The sequence below is a fragment of the Agelaius tricolor genome, unplaced genomic scaffold (genome assembly GCF_023055355.1).
Source record: "Agelaius tricolor isolate 1412-34295 unplaced genomic scaffold, bAgeTri1.0.p SCAF_3, whole genome shotgun sequence".
NCBI lineage: Eukaryota > Metazoa > Chordata > Aves > Passeriformes > Icteridae > Agelaius > Agelaius tricolor.
The window spans coordinates 9,858,268-9,879,919 of record NW_027269263.1 but is presented as its reverse complement, the minus strand read 5'-3'; the positions used below and the strand labels follow the sequence as shown (position 1 = coordinate 9,879,919).

The window sequence follows — 21,652 nt, the reverse complement described above, 5'->3', positions numbered from 1 at the left end:
AACAAAAAAAAAAAACCCAAAAACAACCAAACAAAAAACACCCAAAAAAACCCAGACCAAAACAAAAAATACCCTATCCTGAAGACAAGGCAGTGGAACAGAAAAGTTTGAAAGTCTTCAATTATAGCTTGGATCTTTTTTTAAAGAGTATGCTGATTTTTGTCCATATTTTACAATTACTATAGTAAGAACATGAATGATCCCAAGTGTCAGTTCTGTTTAAAATGAGCTTCACTTGTAATCAATAAGTTAATTGAGAATAAGGTCAAGTCTCATTTTTCCTGCATAAACTATCTAGATGAAAAGTAATGGATGAAATGTTTCTCATTCACTAAGTGTATTTCTGCTTCTCATAATTTATTTTCAGGTTTTTTTTCCTATTCATATATAGTCTGGTCACAAATTAGACAATTTTAATTTTTTTTAAGTGAGAAATAACAGTGGAAAGAAACTTCCTTGGTGTTTTGGCTTTATTGCTGAACGAAGGTATTGCACTTTATGCACTTGTAGCTAACTTCATACTAGTCACTAACAGCACAGTTCACTGGCTAATATTGACTGATTCTGTGCCAATCCAGGGAAATATCTTGCTTTTTCTGTTGTCAGAAGGGATCATTTCACTTCTCTAGCCTGACACCTAAACATCAGACAAATCAAGATTGTGTTTCTAGATTAACACTAATTCATTTGTTTTCATCACCTTGCTTGCTTGATGAGAAGAGTCACTCTGACCTGTAATATCTAAAATTATTCTCTTTATTTTTAGAAATACATGCAGGAGGCAAGGAGTTTAGGTAAAAATTTAAGGCAGCCCAAACTGTCAGACCTCTCTCCAGCTGTGATTGCACAGACCAACTGGAAATTTGTGGAAGGGTTGCTGAAGGAATGTCGCATGAAGGTAGGTCATCCCCTGGGTGCTCTCCCCTGGATTGCAGTCAGCTCAAAGGGCACCTGCAGATGTTCTCCTGGTTCACAGCTGGAATGGCATGGGTTCTTCTGGAATACCTGGTTATTGCAGGATGGATAGGCCTGTAGTGTTTTTCAACAGCTGGAAGAGAAAGGAACGTGTTTTGAAAGGAATGTGTTTTCATTTCTCTTCTGTTTATGCAGTTGAAGTTGATGGAAGTAGAAAGGACAGGAAGGAGAATCAGCATGATCAGACATCTTCTGGAGGATTTCCTTTAATTGTTCATATTTACATGTAGCCTAAACAGAAAGGCCTGGAGACCTGTGGTCAAAAGGGAAGAATTCAGCATGAGTAGCTTGTGCATGTTGTTCATGCAGAGCAAATGAAATATAACAGTTCCTGGTGTTAAAGAAGCTTTCATAGCCATGGACATAGAACTTCTTTGTGTCTGTTGCAGTTGATAGTATACTCCTTTACCTGAGTGTTAAACTTTATTAGCTGTGACAAGAATTAAAATGGAAGCTAAGACTGAGCGTGTGTTCTGTACTCTGCTTGGTAATAAATCACCAGCATAGAAATAGGACAATTAATAAAGGGTATAGAAGTAGGACAGCTGGAACAGGCTCTCCAGGGAAAAGTGGTCACAGCACCAAGTTCTGCCAGAGTTCAAGAAGTGTTTGGACAAAGCTCTCAGACACATGGTGTGACTCTTGGGGCTGTCCTGTGCAGGCACAGGAGCTGGGATGTGGTCTTTCTGGGTCCCTCCCAACTCAGGGTATTCTGTGATTCAAAGTAGTTAAGCAAAACTTTTAAATATAATTATTTTTGTTAATTTACAGTCTCTGCAAATAGGTTTTCTCCCTATTAGCCATGGTTTCTAGATTAAGCATGTGTAAGTAAACTCATCTGTAAATTCTGTTCCTTGTTGGAGAATATTCTTAGAAACTGTTGGAATTTTTTTTTTTTTATAGACTAAACGCATGTTGGTAGAGAAAATGGGCCATGAAGCAGTTGAGCTGGGACACGGAGAAGCCAACATAACAGGTCTGGAGGAAAATACACTGATTGCCAGTCTCTGTGATCTGCTAGAAAGAATCTGGAGCCATGGTCTGCAGGTCAAGCAGGTTGGTAAATATTGAATGTCATCTCTACTTTCTAAGCTGCTACTCAATGCTGTAACTCCAAGATAAAGCAGGAGGTGTCTTTGGGATCAGTGTCTCTGGTTCATATTTTGCAAAGGTTTGGGGAGTTTTGGGTGTTTGGGTTATTTGAGGGGGGATTGTTTTGGGGTTTTCCCCTCTGGACGTTGCAGTGATGTTGTCAAGTACGTGTTAGGTTTGTTCCCTTTCAACCTTCACAAAGGAAACCCAGAGGGAGGAAAAGAAACAAGGTGGGTGGTGTGACTGCTGAATCAGTGGGGAGTGGTGGTTCTCTCTTGAGGTTTCATGGCCCAAGAGAGGAGGGTTGGCTTCCATTACTGAACATTTTACCCATTCAAATGCCATTCCATTATTCTGCCATGTTTATTGGCCATTACTGGTTATTTTTTTGCCTATATATTTTTTTTTTTATTTTCAGGGGAAATCTGCATTGTGGTCCCATTTGCTTCAGTACCAGGAGAGAGAAGAGAAGCAAGAGCACAGTGCAGAGTCTCCAGGTGAGTACTTGGCAGGTGACTCCATGAGGAGTTCATCTCAGCAAATGAACTCTGCCATGGGAGGAAGAGTGCAACCAGATGAAACCCGTGCAGGATTTGCAGTGTATTTGCTTTCTAAATGCCACGTTTACCTTTTGAGATTTCTCATAACCATTGTGGGGATGTCTTGATGTCTGGACAAAATGGATTGAAATCACTGGAGGCCAAGGCACATAGTTTCCATCCTTGTCTGGAAAATCACTTGATGTATGTGCACTACCTTCATTCCCTTTTAATGAGCATTGAGTGAGGTTTGAGAAGCAGTGTCTCCATGAGAAATAATTTCTGAAGAAGCTGAAAGTGTGGAGCTGGGCATAAGAGAGCTGACATTTTTCTTTCAGTGAGCATAATCTGTCTCTCAAATCCCAATATGAATAACTCTGTGTTCAGTAAATCTCTATACTGATGGGTGGTACAGTTCAGAAATTGTGTAATTGATCTCTGTCCATCAGTCTAGGTGCTCATTTTATGCTTTGGCTGGGCCCCTTACAGTCACTAAATTACTTCTGTGTTTAAAGAGAGGTTTTCTGATAACCTTGAGATGGGGTATTGTAGTAAAAGTCTCTGAACTTCAGTGGGTCATCTTGCAAGGACTCTCCAATTCAGATCCTGCAGATGGAAACTTTTATGATCAGTCCTCAAAGAGGCATTTATAGACAAACTAGTCTCTCCCATGAAAGAACTTTTTAATAAGCTTCAATGAGTAATGCACTAAACAATCTGGCTGGCAGGCACAAATTCCTGAGAGCAAAATGTGTCACCACAAAGTGGTTTGATCAGAGCAGAGCACAGAAATGCATAGCATTCTTTGCATTGAATATGTTACTGTAGCTTAATTTTATTTGAGTTGTTCTCAGTTGTGAGCTCTCCATAGAAACTTCTTACTAATAAAACTCACTGCTGTACAGATTTAAGTTAAGGTATTTCACACACAAAAAAAGGAAGCTAGATCTCCCAAGTTCAGTGCTGGGTTAAGGAAGGCATAGGTAATAGATTCAGAATTTTCATTTTGTCTACTTCTACATTTCCAGGATAGAGTTAATGACAATGCACAGACACAGTGCAGTTACCAGCCACTTAAGATTGTTTTCAGCTGTATGTAGAACAAATGCATTGCAGACTATTACTGTAGTGTTGTGTTAATTATGTGTATTTTCTCCACTGTAGTTGGTGGTGGAACAGAAAGACGAAAGTCTGATACAGGAATTACTCTGCCTACATTGAGGGTTTCCCTGATACAAGACATGAGGTATGCAATTTGGTTCCTAAAGCATGAATTGTGGGTTTAATTGTGTAGCATAAGGTAAAGATCCTCACTGGCTTTGGGCCTACAAAGGCTAAGGAGAGTTAAACCTTCTCTTCAGGCCACATTCAAATCTACAGTGTGTTGCCTTTCTCTTTTGAAAAACTTTTTTGTGTGTTCACTTGATCTTTTTTAGCAAACAGAGAATAAAAACCACACATGTGTTACTGCAATTTCTGTTTTCCCAGGGGGGTTCTTCCAGTAACAAAGCCAGCTTCTACAAATAACAGCAAATAAGTTAAATTCCTTGCTATTTTCAGTTTGTTTCTTTCAGTTCATTTTTTAATTACTGACCCAGCAAGTACAGCTGATAGGCAAAGCAAAGAGTCATAAAAACTTGCTCACAATGCCTGAGCAATATTCCTTCTTTTCAACTAGCATTTCATGGCAGAAAGTAATAAATGTAATAGCTTAGAAGTTTATTCGGACCTAGAATTTGGGTGAGTTTAAAGCTGGGATGTGAAGTTAGGGCAGGTTCTCTCCAGTGGACCACAGCCTGGCTCTGGAGACATTTTCAAGCAGTGTTTGTTTGGAACCAGAAGGATTAGAGGGTCAGAAGAGGTGGAGGCTGGTGTGACACCAGCAGGCAGAAGTTCTTCAGGGCATCTCCTTGATTAAGCCACTGCCAGGTCAGGCCACTGTTTTGACACTTTTCTTGCCAGGGCTAAGGATTGCAGTGGGATAAACATGCCATGAAAAGGGAGGAGGAGTAATGCAATAATGCTCATCTGTAAAGAGCTGAGAGCAATTAAACGTGTAAGGCAACATGAGTACTGTTTCTTACTTTCTTCTTACACCTAAAAATATGGCAAAACAACCTTAGGGTAAAAAATAAGATTTATTGTAGTTAGTTCACAAAACCCTGATTACAGTGATGTGATTTTTACTATGTGGGTTGATAGATTAGTCAGAATTTTCTGGGGAAAAAAAAAATCACTGCACTCCCCACCTGCAGTGTGCAATCTTTTAGTTTGATGCTTTGTAGTTTGAGTCTTTTGTTCTGATTTCAAAGAGCATGACATGCCATTTACTGCTAAAACAACATGTAAAAGAGGGAGAGAGAGAGAATACATACAGTGTAATCAGGGGTGTAGTGGCAAGAGGTCATTTTGAACATGTGTCTGCCATTTTAGCATCCCTCTCATGGGATGTGGCAGCTCTCTCCTTAATTCAGTCCTGGGAGACTGACAGGCATGCAGAGGGTCAGTCTGAGGGAAGGATGGAGGGGGATCTGGAGCGGAAACTCCTGTGCTGGGGGGTTGCTGACAGAGGGGGCTGTGTGTGCTCACTGCTGCGTGCATGGGTCTGTCTTCCTCTGGAGTAATGAAAGCCCAGCATGGATCTGAGCTCTCTTGTTTGAATCACAAAAGTCTTTCTTGCTGCTCTTCAGAGAAAAAGTACAGAAGCAGAACATTAGCTTTTGTAATATCTCGGGTATTTGTGATTGTCCATGAACATGTGTGGTCATAGAAAAATGCTGGGCAGATGGTGAGTTGAATTTGTCACCTGTAATCTCGAGGCATACTTTCTCCTGCTTGGAAGGAATGCTGCCTAATATTTGTTTGCACACCAGGCTGAAGTTGAAGGATGGGTAATTGTTAAATTGCAGGGCTTGTGGTGCTGACTGAACTAATGGCTGGAGGATTAAGCATTGCCTTAAGCAGGGCTTGTTTCTGATGGCTCATGCAAGGTTATGTAAACAACTTAAAAGCAGGGCTGACTCACAGTCATGCTCTGAGTGTGCCATGTGCCACAGGTACTGTGGTGTGTCTTCTGTGCTCCCCCCACCAAAAGCCAGGCATCTCAGATGTGGTCAGGAAGATGCTCAGGGTGTTTGTTTTGGTTCTGTGCATGGAATCTCAGTGGCACAAGCCAGCCCAGGGTTCTCCCTCCAGCCTTTCCTGTGGCACAGTCTGCCCCATCTCTCCAACCCCTCTTCCAGCTGCAGCCTGCTTCCAGCATGGCATTGCTGAGCATCCCAGCAGGCCAGTCAACATCAAGGCCTCCCCAAAACCTTTGGTCCAGCTGGATTGAAGTTTCTGATCCTTCCCCTTTGGGCAAGCTCTTCCTTGCTATCAGCACTTGCTCTCATGCCCACGTTGTGCCTCCCTCCTGAGGGAGCTTGCACTGGAGGATGTGAGCTGGGCCCACAGCAGCAATGCTTAACCTGCTGTGCTCAAAAAGAAGGCTGAGCAAAGACCTGCTGCCTGCCTGGGGTGAGCTAGAGGCTCCTTCCTGACTGTGCTGCCATGGGAGCAGGCACAGCATCCCCGGGGCACGGTGGTGCTGGGCAGCTCTAACCTCTGCTGTCAGCACAGCTGTTTGCACAGGGTTAGTCTCACCATACCCCAGGCTTACATTTGACAGGGCAAATAGATTTTTCTTTATTACTAATGGGATTAAAAACAAGTCCAAACCAGGGGAGCTGCATCGAAATGGCTGTTCGGTGCTATGACAAGAAGAATTTGCTGTGCAGTGCTGAGCATACGGTGCTTACTCTTAGGTCACTGATAAAAATAGAGCTGTTCTGACTCTCACAACTGACAGTGAAATAAATTTGGGTTCCTGCATGCTCTGTTCTGTTACACTCTGCTTTTGCTGACACCAAGACTGATTACTGAATCTTTTTAATATCTCTGGCGAGCTGCATGCTTGCAGATATTTATTTTTTTCCCCAAATGCACAATTAATGCTTATCTAGTCTGAACCAGACACAGGTAATGAAGAGGCACAGAGCGTGCATGGAATAAGGTTGAGTCCATCTGCACTTGAATCTTCTCCCAGTGAAATAACATATTCTGCTCAGTGTTTCATATTAGATGTAATTCAAGCTGAGCACTCAGGGGAAGGGGAGGGAGATGATAGTCTGTGCTTTGATCTTCCCATCTCAAAAGGCTTGAAATGTCTGAGGAGGGTGTCTCAACATGATGTAGTTGATTGTAGCATGCATCCTGTTTCTCAAGGACTGCAGGGGCCACGTGTCCAGCTCTCTGCTGGAAAGTCTAATGCTGGCTGCCATGCTCTGAGCCAGGAAGGGCTTTCCCCTGCCAGGAGCAAGGCTTCAGCCTTGCAGGTCAGCCTGGCACAGAGCAGGGCTCCTGGGCTCTGCATGCTCTTCATTTGTGCAGAGAAAACTCCTATTTCTGGACAGCTCCTTGCAAATTTGCCCTAAAGGTCCTGGGCTTGCTCTGTTAGAGGCTCTATAAACAAGAGAGTAGCTTTCTCAAATAATGCAGGGACTAAATATAACACAAAGCACACACTTGGGTGTAACAGATGGGGGAAAGCACGAGACTATAGTAGTCAATGTAAAAAGCATCAGTCACAGCATGACTTTGTTGGATTTCCTTTGGAGTAAATATTGCCACATTCCACAACACTTAGCAATGCGTGGAGGGCTGTCAAGGAAGTTGCAGGAGTTGGACAGTAAATTGCAATTGGGATTAGTTCAGACTTCAGCTGATGGTACTTGGAGCCTGCCATGGAGATTTGGAGGGCTGAAATGCCTGTGCACTTACCATGCAGTTTGCATGAAAATGAAGAAATTTGAGCCTTTTCTTTCCCCTGCTGAAACCTGTTACTCATTTTTCTTGTTTTTTATTTAACCAAGTGGGGAGTTTTTGGAAGCAACTTCGTCCTGCCATGGCAGTTCTCTTCCTCTTCTAAAACTCCCTGCACTCTAAAGCTAGAATTTTTGGCATTCTCCAAACTGAAATATGGGAAGCTTAAAAAGAAAAATGCATAACTGTAGAAGAAAGCCCCTATGGAACAGTTCTGCTTTCCTGCAGATGAAACATATGGAGGGCTGTTCAAATTATCACTTACAGGAAGGCTTCTTCTATCCCTAAAAATGTGATTCTGCTTGCAGCTTCCTGCTGCTGTTTTTGCCTCAGCAGTCCTCCTTTTCTCAGTTGTGCCATTGCTGCTGCTCTCAAGGGGCTTTGTTAGAACCTTCAGAGCCACTGTGGCTTGGAGAAACTCTCAGGACACGTGTTTGTCCTCTGCCCTCCCAGACACACCCGTTCAAGTCAGCAGCTTGAGGTATAACTGAGATCTAACTGGGTCTCACAAGGTGCCTCTTGTTTTTAAACAACCCACTGCTGTTTTTAAGTCCCAGCAGTGTCCATGAGAACACCTCCCTGGGGCAATGAGGGGTGGTAAGCAGGTTTACCCCTCTTTCCCTTGGCCAGGCAGCCACAGAGCAGCTCCTATGGGTTGCCATGCCCAGGAAAAGCTGCCACGTGTCCTGGTGCCAGCCTGGGGCTGCCAGGGATCTCATTGCCACAGTGCAGGGTTCTGGGGGCCCTGCTGGGGATCTCTCCAGAAATCATGTCAGAAGACATTTTCCAGTTCACTTGCTGCATCATCATGCTGGATGTTGCCATTTGAAGCATGTAGAATTTTTATGATTCATCTATTTATTTTCTTCCCCACACACTTCAGGCACGTTCAGAACATGAGTGAGATAAAGACTGATGTGGGGCGAGCCCGAGCCTGGATTAGACTTTCTCTGGAGAAGAAGCTTTTGTCTCAGCACCTGAAGCAGCTGCTTTCCAACCAGCCACTTGCAAAGTAAGCCAGTTCTTTTCTTCAAACCTTCACTTCCACGTTGTGAAGGTGGTGTCTCAAGGTGCTGCTGCTTGGGGTACGGCCAGGCACCCTGTTTGGGTACTGTGGTTTCCAGCTAGAAGTGATTGAAGGGCAGGGAGGAGCTGGGAGAGGTGGTACTGCCCACCCAGCAGGGCAAAATCTGCTCATCTGCATGGAAAGCACATCACAGATTTCAGGAAGGAGGCAATAGTTCATGGTCAGATCCCTGCACTGCTCCAAGCCACACTGCAGCCCTGCAGATCTTGAACTGACAGGGTGGTGGGAGGGCCCCAGCTGCTGCTTGGTGCATCCTGCTGGGTTTGCTGTCACAGTAGGGAGCAGAAGGAAATGTGGTTATTAGATGAGACCATTCCACAGTGGGAAGGTGTGGGGAAGAAATGAGGTTGCTGTGTGTTGGTTCAGATCTGCTGCTGTGAGTAGTGTTAGTTTTTACCTGTGCTTTGCAGCAAACCCCAAACTGAGATAACTCAGCAGCCTTGCAGTGGGAGCGTGGAGCCAAGAGTGCTCTGTAAAACATCTGTAGCACAATTACATGTCCTCTGTGAGTTTCTAGCAGCTTCTGGTTTGGGGGGAGGGTCTTACCTCTCATTAAGAGCCACTCTTCATTTGGTGTTTGGAGATTCAGACACCTTTTAAGATGCTTGGTGCTTTTTCAACAGCAACAACACAAATGCCATGTGCTTGTTTCTCCCAGGAAACTTTACAAGCGTTACGCTTTCCTGCGCTGTGAAGAAGAACGGGAGCAGTTTCTGTATCACCTGCTCTCACTCAATGCTGTGGATTACTTCTGCTTCACAAGTGTCTTCACTACAATCAGTGAGTTGGAGAATCAATTTTTTTCCCCCTGACTAAAAATTAGTTGCTGTCATGGTTTGTAAGAGATGATGTTGCTGGTGCCTGAGTAGCTGAGCCCTTATCTGGGAGCCTTGGTTGTTGCTGTGGGGCTCCTGGGTGCTGGGTGTTGCTCTGGGAAACCAGCTGGAGAGGCAGGGTTGTGTGGGAGTGCTCTGGATAAAGCATTGCACAAAGGAGAGCAATCAGCAGGGAGTGCTGCTCTCTGTATAGTTTCTTTCAGCTTCCCTCCCAGACAAGTCCTCTACCTCCTAATGCTTCTTTCTGGCCTTCATTAAGTGTGCATAGCAGTCTGCTCTCCTCAGACTGAGGAGGAGATGCAAGATTAGAGGATGAAATACTTTGTGCTTCTCTTTGTATCTTAAATCTCTTTTTGTCTCTTCTCAAATGCCAGAAAGATTCCCTTTCTCACTCTCTCTTGTAAGGAGAAGAGCAGAGATTGGATTGATATCTGGAAATGAATCTTTGTCTCTCCAGTACTCTCCAGGACGATGCAGAAAAAGCAAGATCCCATTAGGTGACCTAATTTAGATTTACCTGGGCAGCCATTATTTTTAATTTTCTTGCCTGTTCAGAGTGAAGTGAAACAAGTTTTACATGGTTGTCAAAACAGGCACTCATTCTACTTTTTCTCCTCTAAAAGCAATAAATCCCTCAGAACTACCGCAGCACAAAGAGATTTATTCATCCTTGGTTACCTTATTTCTGTGGGGCATGCAGCTTAACAGCTTTCTTCTGTAGGACAAGTGCTTGGAATTTGAGGGTATTTTTTTGAGTGCAGTATGATTGGCTGACACACAAAAGTAAAAGAGATTGGCTTGGCTTCCCTAGTCCAAAAAGCAGCTTGTGAAACATACAGGGAGAGTGGGTTTTGGAGTGCTGGAGGTGCAGTGTCAGAGCCAAATCCAAATTGGGGTGGGTGGCAGTCCTTGTCTTCAGCATGTATGGGTGGTACAGCTTGAAAAGCAGAAGAGTAAGAGAATAAGAACAGGAATGAGAATAAAGAGAGGGATGTCCACAGAGACACAGCAGACCTGAGAGTCTGGCTGTGGTGTCAGCACTACTTAAAGGGGGCCTATACCAAAGATGGGAATAAACATTTTATCATTTACCTGTTGCAGTAGGACAAGGGGTGAAGCTTTTAAACTAAAGAGGGGGTCAGTTTAGATTAGATACAAGGAAGAAGTTTTTTTTCACATTTTGGGTAGTGAGATCCTGACACAGAGGATGGGATGCCCCATCCCTGGGAGCGTTCACGGTCAGCTTGGACGGGGCTGCGAGCAGTCTGCTCGCTGCAGGGGGTTGGATAGATGGCTTCTAGAGGTCCCTTCCCAGCCGGGCTGTTGAAGGGCTGTGTCACCCCTTCCCGCCCTGCCGCATCCTCCAGCGTGCGCGGTCCCGGCTCTGCCGCGGGGCTGCAGCTCCACCGTGCGGCGCCGCTGCCCTTCACCCCGCCCGCACGGGAGGGTCCCCTCCGCTTCTGACACCGGCAACGAGAGCTTGCCTTCAAGGGAAAGGCGTGGTTTGCCCCAGAAACTGCGATTTCTGTAAGGGAAAAAAAAAAATAGATCAAGACTAACGTGCTTCCCACTCTGCCTGTTCTCAGTGATCCCTTACAGGTCAGTGATAATTCCCATCAAAAAACTCAGCAATGCAATAACCACATCAAACCCGTGGATATGTGTGTCAGGAGAGCTGGGAGATAGTGGTGTCATGCAGATTCCTAAAAACCACCTAGAAATGACGTTTGAGGTGAGTACATGCTCTTCACAATTTCCTTACAATTTGAAACATGCTTCCAAATAAATATGAATTTCTTAAGGGGTTTTTAAGAGCACAGCATTTCAGATTCTGTCCTGTCAGCATCACTGTAGGTTCAGATATGTACAGGAAAATAGCCTGCCCCTGTTGCATGAGATGAAGGTTTCCTGTGAGCGCACATCACTTTTAACCACAGGCCTTGCTGCTGTCCCTGTCCAGCCCAGAATTCCTCACCTTGCCTATCTATTTCCACATCTCATTCCCTTCCACACCTCCTTGCCTAATTTTCCCCTTCAGTGCTTATTTCCAACTCCTCATCTCCCTTCCAAGTTTCTTTTCCCTTCTTTCACTCTGTCTTTCCACTAACCACCACCCAGGTCGCTTTTGACCTCTGGCCAATCCCAAATTTCTTCTGAGCCCATTGTCTGGCATTGCTCTTCATCATCCCAGCCTCAGGTGCTGTCTGTGGCACACCAGGAGCTGCCATCCCCACTGGGCTCTCTCCCCTGGCCTCGCTGGGATTTTCTCTTTGCTTTCCCCACTGCTTTCCCACCCAGCAATTTCAGGCTGGCTCACTGCCATGCCATGCAGCTGGTGGTGGGAATTGCAGGGAAAGCCCCATCAAGCTCCTCTAACTCCAGGCTGTACCATATCCATTAAGAAGTCATTTTGTAGGAAAATCTGCTACTGAAATCGAGGTTGCATCCACTGAGCATATGCAGACAGATCTTCAACAACAATAGCAAGAAAAGCCTCTTGCCAAATACAGATTGATTTTGACAAAGAGAGGATATTTTTGAGATAAATGCCCACGTCTCATTCAGATATTACTGTTTTGTAGAAAAGATCTCCAGGCTTCTAACAGGCTAAATGACATATTTTGATATTTCTAAGGACCATATTGATTCTGTTCTGGATTATTCCTTTGACTGAAGCTTTCCTAAAATATTAACTTGGGTAGCCACCCACTTGTAGAAAATGTCAGCCCAAGCTGCTTTTTTGGCAGCATCAGAAGCAGTGAAAACCAAGGTATTTCAAGGGAAGTGTTTAGGTGACATTAACAGATGTTGTTGCCAGCCCCACCTACAATTACATCTTGCTGTGGAATTCACAGTGCCTTGTTTTCCTTCTTCTGTGTCATTATGATGCTGAGTCTCATGTTAGTGGTTTTTGTTTGAGCCAACAATAAGTAAATCAAATAGCAAATCAGTAAGCAAGTCTTAGAAAATAATAAAGGATCTAGGGACTGCTGCATAGTGTGGAGTGAGTCAGCTGAAGGTCAGGATAGTCCAAATGGATTTTTGAAAAGCTGTTTGTATTAAAGATCTATTTCTTTTGCAAAAGCACACCTTTTTATCGCCTTACTCAGAAATGTGTAATTAATACTTCTCAGAAATATGCAGAGTGAGTGCTCCCAACAAAGAATATAATCTCTCCTCAAGCTTTTAACAGTTTTATTTCTTTTCTTTTGTCTTAGAATAATTATGCTGCTTTTGCAAATACTCCGCATATTTGGTTGAAAACACTTGTTCTATAAATCACAGAGAACTAGAAAACTGAATAAAAGCCTATATTTGACCATCTGCCTGCATGTGGTGAGGGTGTGTGTTGTCTGTTCTTTTTTAAATGAAGCAAAAACTGTTACTCATTTCAGTGCCAGAACTTGGGGAAGCTGACGACCGTTCAGATTGGTCATGACAACTCAGGGCTGCTGGCCAAGTGGCTGGTTGATTGTGTCATGGTCAGGAATGAAATAACAGGACACACGTACAAGTAAGCAACAAGTCGTCATTTTCCTTGTCTGAAGTTCTTTATTTAGAGAAATTCTGCATTTAGAGAAAGCAAGGAGGCATTCACCTTGTCCTTAACTCTGATTGCAGCTGTTTGGGTCCCTGATAGGGTTGGGTTGGTCTCCCCCACCACTCTGGTCCTCTCATTTCAGTAGCCCTAGTTGAAGTCAGATAATCTGATAAATATTTAATGAGATATGAATGCAGGATTTTCTTTGCATTTTTCTGAGACGGGAGAGACAGTATGGATACTTCTGAAGTGATTTGTACATTTGTGTCTAATAATTTGATCTCTTGATTTAAAGCAGTGGGGTAAAATTGGGCACAAATTAACTCTTGAAACTCCAAGAGCTGAAATGACAGTCTGGGGGAAATATTGAGAAAATACGAAATTTTGATGATTTCTTAATCTTACATTGAGCACATACCTCTGTGTCAAAATAGTCTCCTAATTCACCATTGGTTTTGCAAAACAAGGCTAAGCAGACACTGTTTTTTTAAAAAATGTGAATGTGGAAAACTGCAATTCAGAGAGCTGAGCTCCAGATCTCAGAGTTGGCCACAGTGTATAGGGGAAAAGTAGGAAAACATGGGATAAAATGACTGGGTATTGACGTGTGCATGGATTTCAGTAGGGATGTGTATGGGGTCCAAAGGTACAGCAGTAAAATGAGAGGTGAGGTCTGAGTAGGAGATGTCACAGCCTCAGCTGGGTGGAAATTCTGTGGGGATTTGGTTGTTAATCATCACAATGCTCTTCAAGGCTGCATATCAGTTGTGGCTCAAAGTGCAGAATAACTCAGCAGAAAACAAGATGCAAACCATAAAATACGTGTAACACAAGCTTTGCATATTTCCCTGTTTCTAAGGACGATCAGCTGTGGTGCAGGGGCTTGGTGAGAATTTTCTGGGAGCAAAGCATTCCCTGCCTGTTAGCAGTGTTTGTTGGGTGCCAGCTGTCCCCAGCTTTGAGACCAGGCTGCTCTGTGTGTGTGGCTGACCTGTGCTTGTCCTGTGCTTGTGTGCAGGTTCCCCTGTGGGCGGTGGCTGGGCAAAGGCGTGGATGATGGCAGTCTGGAGAGAATCCTCATTGGAGAGCTGGTGTCCTCCACGTCCGACGAGGAGCTGGGAAAGCAGTGCCGCACCCCGCCCCAGCAGAAGTCTCCCACTGTGACTCGGCGCCTGAGCATCACCTCCCTCACTGGGAGGAACACCAGTGAGTCCTTGCCTTCCTCCCCAGCGTTGTAGGGAAGGGATCAGCTGCCAACTGCTGGAAAAAAAAAGCTTCTGTGTGGGGATACCAGTCATTGGTTTCTCTGGGTCTGGGTTGAAGGCACTTGAGACAGTAATTCGTGTTCACACTCTGGTGTTGATTTTTCTTATCAGTAAAACAGTCTCGCTACTGTGAGTTTGGCAGCTTTTCATTAGAAGGCACAAAATGGCCAACAATCTCTTGTTACAAGGTCTTTTAGGACTAAACTATCCACAGTTAAGAACTGACACCTAGATTATTTTCCCTTTTAACCCAATAACTGATCCCACAGAGCCCCCAATGCAGACTTTTCTGCCCAGTTACAAAATGCCACCCAAACCCATGAAGAAGGAAGAAGAAGCATGAAGAAGAAACCCAGGATGACCCCCTGTGCCCTCCATCCTGCTTCCATCCACAGCATACCAAAAGTCCCAAAACCTAAATTTCTCACCAAGTGATACACCTACACCACTCTCTATAATCTGTTTTGCACTTTTGTGGATTCCAGTCTATCTTGAAGTCTGGGAAACTTTCTCCATGAATGAGGGTCAAAGTCAGTGCTCCCCTGGGGGTCAGGACAGAGCAGACAGAGAAATATTCCCTGTGTCCTGGGTTTCCACACTTGTGTGAACAGGAAGGTTCATCCTGAAGCAAGGCTTGGTGCAGAGCAGCAGCTGCAAGCCAATGAGCTTTTCCTGCCTCCCTGGTTGGTGTTTGCTCTGTGACGTACATGTTGCCTCTTTCATGTCCCCTTTTGACTGCTGAGAGATAATAATCTCTTTCTTTGGAGCATGGAGATAGGAGATGAGGGAGGAGGAGGAGGCAGCAGAATTTGCAGTAGCTGATGCTGCTCAGCCTCCCAGCTCACTTTGCAGTCTGGGGGCAGCTGAGAGCTTGATGTGGCTGCTGGGAGCTGCCTTCTGGCAAAGCTTATCTCTGCAGGGACCCCAGGGCACATCAACCTCACATCCCTAAAATTAGCTTTTATGAGTAACTGCACTTGGCTGCAACAGGACACGGGACTGTGAGGGTCACAGGAGGCATTCTGTGCTAAAGCACAGAGATGGGACAGTGTAGATCCTGTTCGTACATCTGTCCAGCTCCTGTAAAATTAGAGGACATGAGTACTGAAATGTCAAGCAAGCAAAGATTAACATTCAGCTAGTCTGCTCTCCATCATTTCACAGAGCCTAATGCAGGGCAGATCCAAGAGGGAATTGGGGAAGCTGTGAACAACATTGTGAAGCACTTCCACAAGCCAGAGAAAGAGGTAATTCCTACTTTTTCTTACTTGTCTACAAATTTTTATAAACAGAAATGGCACTGAAGTACCAGTAGAGGTACTACCTTTAGATATGAAGTTTCTGGCATCCAGACAAGGCAAGTTGTACTTAAACTGCTCTCCCTTTTCCACAGAGAGGGAGCCTTACCATTCTGTTGTGTGGGGAAAATGGTCTGGTTGCAGCACTGGAGCAGGTCTTCCACCATGGGTTCAAATCAGCTCGCATTTTTCATAAGAATGTCTTCATCTGGGATTTCATAGGTAAGCTGGTATCTGGTTTGGAGGAGAAGGTTTAGGGCAAAATGACTCCTCACACACAGACCTTGGCTCCTCATCAGCTAGGGGGCCATTTTCTCCTGCCAAGCACCTGCTCCAGGTTGCTTAAAGTCAATGAGAAACCTGATGGCAGATGAGAAGTACTAAACTCTGTGTAAGAGAAGAGTGTGAGTCTGCACAGAAATTTAAGAGTTCCTAGTTCAAACAGCTGCTTTTCTGAGAGAAACAAGGTAGACTGGAGGCTGGGGTGGAGGAGCAATCAGTGTTCGAAAGGGCAGGGAGTGAAAGGTTTGGATTCCTGGTTCATGAGAACTCTCTTAATCATTGCACTGGTGATCCTTACCTGCAGGCCTGTGTAGGGGTAATTTAAGATGTACTTCCTCCCTTTGAACAGGCTTGCAGGCAGAGATGCTCAGCCTGAGGGTGTTTACTCAGAAAAAGTGAAAAATCAGTGCTGATGGTGTCACTTAGAGTGAAATCATTGAGGGGTGCACTGGTGCTGCTCCTTGGTGTTACCTGTGTTAGACATCAGCCAGGCTGACCAGTGCTATGCCATGGCAAAGGTGGAGGTGACCACCTACCTGTGGTTTTCAGAGTCAGGAATTCATAGATAAACTGTGGAATAGCTCTCAGCAGGTTGGTTTTTAAGGATTCCCTCGTGTGATTCTGTGCCTCAATGAAGTGCTGCTTCTCACTGGGTTCTGATGTTCTCCCTACCACAGAGAAAGCTGTTGCTTACTTTGAAACCAGTGATCAGATTGGAGACAATGAGGAAACCCTTCTGCTTCAGAGATCTTCATGCAAAACCTTCTGTCATTATGTCAATGCCATCAATACAGCTCCAAGGAACATTGGAAAGGATGGCAAATTCCAAATCCTGGTTTGCCTGGGGACAAGGTACTCAACTACTCTTCATTATATGTGTCCTCTGGCATTAGACTAGAAGAATATTTTTCCACCATTGTTATTGCCTTTAGTTTTCCATTTTAAGACATGTCACGCCTATCTATTATCCAGTGCCTATTTTAGGCACCTTTAGTACTACGTCAAAAATTGGAGCAAAGAGGCCCTAATAATACATGGCTAGTGTCTAAACTGCTAAAAATGCTTTGAGCTTTTTTTATAGTTGTTAGCTTGACAGTCATGTGTATGAAATCTGTCTTGAAATGCTATTTTTTTTTTTAATGAAGTACTGACTTTGGGAATGCAGAGTTCCTTTTCAGGAGCTAGTGAATTTCTAAATCCTCATTCAAATGCTTGTGAAAATTGGATGCCTGTTATAATTTTGACAGAACTGTTCTAGATGAACCTTTCTTTCCTAATAGGGCACTTTCTGTCTTGGGTAGGGGTGGGAGGGTGGGACTTAGTTGTACTTTGGAGGGTAGAAGTTGGTATATCTAGAAATAAGTACCATTTTTGTCTTACCTGTCTGGATACTTGGAAAGCCAGTTGGCAAACAGTGTGTCAGCTTTTCCTTGAGTTTTACTTTCCCTGTTCCTGATCTGAAATTGTCCCTGAATTCTTACTAATGTCCAATTCTGCTAATACCTTTCAATTTTCATTTCTATAGTGGGTAGTATTTTAGTAACCAAATCAAGGGTTGCGATCACGCAGCAAACTCATACATGCAAACAACACCCACCGCTCACCAAAAGGGGCTGCCTGTTTTGGGTTGTGCTCTCCTTGGAAAAGAATTCCAGTGTGGATATCTGAGGTAAAACTTGTTGCTAAAACAATTCCTGTGCTGCCCTTTTCAGGGACCACCTGCTGTCCCAGTGGATCCCGCTGCTGGCGGAGTGCCCGCCCATCACCAGGATGTACGAGGAGAACGCTCTCCTCCGGGACCGCATGACTGTCAACTCCCTAATCCGGGTCCTACAGACATTGCAGGATTTCAACATCATCCTAGAAGGGTCGCTCATTAAAGGAGTGGATGTTTAGCATGGCTTTGCTGAGAACTTCATTACTCCTTTCCCAAACAAGCAAACCACAATTGGAGACCTGTCAGGACTTGAATGCCATGGTAGTGCACCACTGTAAGGCAAAGCTGCTGGTGGAAGCAGGATTGCGAAGCTCAGTTTGTGCCCGATGGGGACTGGCCTCTAAAGCTGCAGAAAGCTAAGATGCAGTATTGTAGTTTATTTGAAACAGAAATTTAGTACAAAAAAAATAGAATATTTTCATGTGTTAGATGTGTGTAAATATGCTATCTTTCTTTAAGAAATTATATTACTCTAAGAAATTTTTCTTAGAGTGAATGTTCTTGTTCTGACTATGAGTAGCTTAAACCCAGGGGCAGGACTTGGGGGAGGGAGGGAAGGACCAAGGTGGGAAGGGATGCCGCTACTTGCTTGCAAGGAAGAAGCCAATCGATGTGTAAATACAGTGCAAACTCAGCAGGGCTTTTTTCAGGTATTGCAAATTAATACAGCAAATATCCTTCTGTAGCCATTGTGATCGTGTCACTCTTGGAAATGCTGTAAGCATATGCTGGTTTACCCTACTGTACATGGTCTCTCTTAGTTTGTTGTTTGTTCAATGACTCGCCTTCCCATGCATGGAAGCAGTGAGTAGTTGGTTTTTTTTCTGTAAGGTCTTTTGTGTCACTCCTGTTGATCTCCAAAAGGGGAAACAAGTGTTGGAATGCTTAAACACTGGAGAGAAGGACTGCTGTCAGCCTCAGAGGATGAGACACCTGTGGAAGCCTTGCTGCTGCAGCCTGAGATGGGGAATGGTGGCTTGCTTGACTCGCTCAGTGTGTCCCTTCCCTGTCTAGATGTTCTCATGATTCACCCTCAGCCAGTTTGTGTTGTGGATGACCTTTTTATTTTTCTCATGATGAGGAATTTGGTTTATGCCAAATTCTTGCTGTACTTCAGAAGAATCATTGCTGTAGAGCAACAGACGCTGCTGTTGCTGTGCTACCAAACTGTATCAGCTGGCTTTGAAATGCTGACAGGTGATGAGTCTTCCTTTATTCTGCAGAATGAGTGTTCCTAGGGGAGTACAGGATCTTGGATGACTTTTTTTTTTTTTTTAATTATCCAGCTACAAAAAGAAAAGGAATTAAGCAAAAGGAGGGAAAAAAATAATCTCACGTTGGTATTTTGAGGCTTCTCTCCTACACTCTTTCCAGTTAATGTTACTAATACAGTGCATATGTGGAGATACAGCTCTTGATGAGGAGCTGGGAGCATCTGTATGATACAGATTGAACAAGAGATTATATCAAAATCACCTTGTGAATGCCATGCAGCAAATACAGAGTGTATTTTCCATTCTTGTGGATGGGAGTTGGAAGGGTCTGATGACACAGTTAGCTTCACCTGGTTTAAATTTCTGGAAGTTAGTTCAAATACAGGTTTTTGCTTTCACTTGTTTATTCCCTACAAGCTTGGGCCTTTGGTCAGTGGATTCTCTGGAGGTCTCACTGTCAGCTGAGGCTTGGGAAAGGCCCCTGACTGGTTCTGTGGACGTGCTGCCTTGCACTGTGCTCTCAAGTGGCATCAGGAGGGGCTTGGCAATGGTGGACAGTGGCAGGTCTTGGCATAGTGTCCACATGGTGGAAAGGGGGATGGGAGATAAGGAAAAAGAAAGAGGATGAAAATTAGGGTTTGCTTTCTCACCTGCCTTTTGTCAAGCTTCTCTGCTTTCCTGTGGTCCCTTTGCTGCTGGATTCTTAGAACAGCACTCACTTCAGTGTCAAAGTTTCATGTCAGACTCCCAGCCAGAAGAAAACTCTTTGTGTGACTTTGTTTCATGGGAGAGTTTTATGTTGTAGAAGTCTTTTTGTTTCTAAGAAAGAAGTAAAATAACACTGTCAAGGAGCCTTCCACTTGAATGAGGGTTCAGCTTTCAATAACCATTCTTTCCTCCTCAGCTTGTGCTTCCTTAAACTGACTGAACTCATCCCAAATACTGCAGGCAGCAGTGCCATGTCACTGCTGTGGGTGTGAGTAACTAATGTAAAGGCTGTGAATGTTGTCTCGAGTTAGTAGCCAGAGCCCACAGCTGTGTGACATCTCTTACAATTCCAGAAATGTGAAATTTGGGGTGTTAGGATTTTCTGTGTCGCCAGGCATGTCTGCTTAAAGTCAGCAGGCAAAGCATGACAGCCCTTCAGCAGCAATTGAAAATGTGTCCCTGTACTTAACTCTATCAATGAATTATACATTTAGCACCAGAAACCATGTGGCAGCATTATTTGGTAATGACTGCTTAGGATGTTTTGATTTCTATTACAACTCAGGCCTTTCATGTCTAATGACTGCTGTACAGGATTTTTTCACGCCCAGCCCAGTTTAAGTGACTTTCATTTTACTGAAATAACCACCTCTTTAGTCGCTGGATTTCTTCACAGCATCATCTGCATTTGCAGGCTGGAAGCTTCCCAAAGTACATTGCTGCAGACTTCTCCAAAGGCTGTGTATGACTGGAGCAGTTGTAACATTCATCTGACATGACAAGGGTTAAGTGCAAGCAGGATAAAGGAGAAATGTAGGCACCTCTAAAGGTCATTCATTTAAATGAATAAACCACATACAGAGAGAAAAGGCAATAACTACATTAAGTCTTTCTTAAGTTAAAAGAAGTCAAAACCTGAGAATTTTTAAAATTCAGATCAGGGCTTTTCCCCATTTCAGACTGCATTAAGAAACCTTTAGCACTTAACACAACTTCACCTCAGCTTTTTCAGCAAGTGTTGACTTGTTTGGTTTTGTCAGGTTTCACATAATATTAATAATAATACAATTAAAATTATGTATGTCTCATGTTTCCTTGTAGGCAATAAACCACCCCAAGATATGTGGAAAGGGGCACAGCTGAGTGCCTCAGATTCCTGGAGTAGTTATTTGACAGCCTTGAGAGAATGGTTCTTCATAGAGAATTTTTATTCTACTGTGCATAATTTTTTTTTTCGTGGACTACTTTTGTTGATTGGAAACTGTGAGGTTTTTTTCTGTAAGGTTTACAGAAATCATTCTACCCACTAGAATGGTGAGAAACCCATCAGGATTCTTCTAAGCTAACATAGCTTTTACTTCAGTGTTAAAGCACCTTCTTTGGTTGAGAAAGGGAATCTTGGAAAAGACCAAAGCTCTCTGGTATCTGCTTTGTAAAAAAACAACAAAAAAAAATCCTATCCAATGCCCATCTACAGATGTCTTGAGTTTGCATAGTCCAGTTGTACTAACAGCCAGCATGGTAACTTGAGGGAGTCAGAGAATCTAATGCCTCACTATGTACAAAATGTGTATTTATAATTCTCTGAAATAAATGAAGTTGTACTGTTTAGTGAAAAATCTGCTCATGTTTATTCCAAGTTGGTTTGTGTAATTAGCTATCATTGTTCAGAAATGTGTTTTTAGGGTAGTTGCAGCGTGTTTGAGGGAATTCCTTCTTTCAATCAAACGAAGGTGCGCATCGTGAGGGGAAATGTTGTGTGTTACACTTGAAATGTACAAACGTGCCCTGTATAGCTTAAAACGATCCCTAAATGTCTCCATTGAGTATATTTTGTCTTTACATTATTACTTACTGAATAAGAACTGGATTATTTTCAAGACAACATTAGTAAAAGTATTGTTATATCAAGCACTTTAACATACACACCACGAACCGACATGGGTTTTTCAGGTTTTGAAGAACATTGAAATACAGCTTTTCATGCTATGTCCTTTACAAATAAAACTGTGACAATAATGGTTGGTGTCCCTTTCTCCTTGCAGAGGAACCAGGAGATTTGGGTCTCCACCTGAGGAGCTGCTCTGAGCCTGGGACAAACCAAACAGAATGATCCAACTAGTGGTGACTCTGGTACTGGGAACTTGCTGGAGCCAGGCTGGGGACAAGGGGGTGTAAGGGACTGTTCCCAAAACCAGCCCTTCTGCCTGCCCTGACACAAAGGGGAGGTAGAGACTG

At 43.8% G+C, this 21,652-nt stretch overlaps 1 protein-coding gene across 1 annotated transcript in view; it reads left to right on the top strand.

The window, feature by feature from the left end:
• The window catches only part of DENND5B (DENN domain containing 5B), a 106,109-nt gene extending 84,676 nt beyond the window's left edge, over nucleotides 1-21,433 (top strand). The window contains exons 9-21 of the mRNA XM_071422404.1: nucleotides 767-898; nucleotides 1,879-2,031; nucleotides 2,486-2,564; nucleotides 3,771-3,852; nucleotides 8,350-8,478; nucleotides 9,212-9,333; nucleotides 10,976-11,121; nucleotides 12,785-12,903; nucleotides 13,949-14,136; nucleotides 15,360-15,442; nucleotides 15,589-15,715; nucleotides 16,453-16,627; nucleotides 17,488-21,433. Coding sequence (XP_071278505.1) covers nucleotides 767-898; nucleotides 1,879-2,031; nucleotides 2,486-2,564; nucleotides 3,771-3,852; nucleotides 8,350-8,478; nucleotides 9,212-9,333; nucleotides 10,976-11,121; nucleotides 12,785-12,903; nucleotides 13,949-14,136; nucleotides 15,360-15,442; nucleotides 15,589-15,715; nucleotides 16,453-16,627; nucleotides 17,488-17,671 — 1,719 coding nt within the window. The 3' untranslated portion in view covers nucleotides 17,672-21,433. The remainder of the gene's footprint in view (nucleotides 1-766; nucleotides 899-1,878; nucleotides 2,032-2,485; nucleotides 2,565-3,770; nucleotides 3,853-8,349; nucleotides 8,479-9,211; nucleotides 9,334-10,975; nucleotides 11,122-12,784; nucleotides 12,904-13,948; nucleotides 14,137-15,359; nucleotides 15,443-15,588; nucleotides 15,716-16,452; nucleotides 16,628-17,487) is intronic.
• Nucleotides 21,434-21,652: the final 219 nt, after the last annotated feature.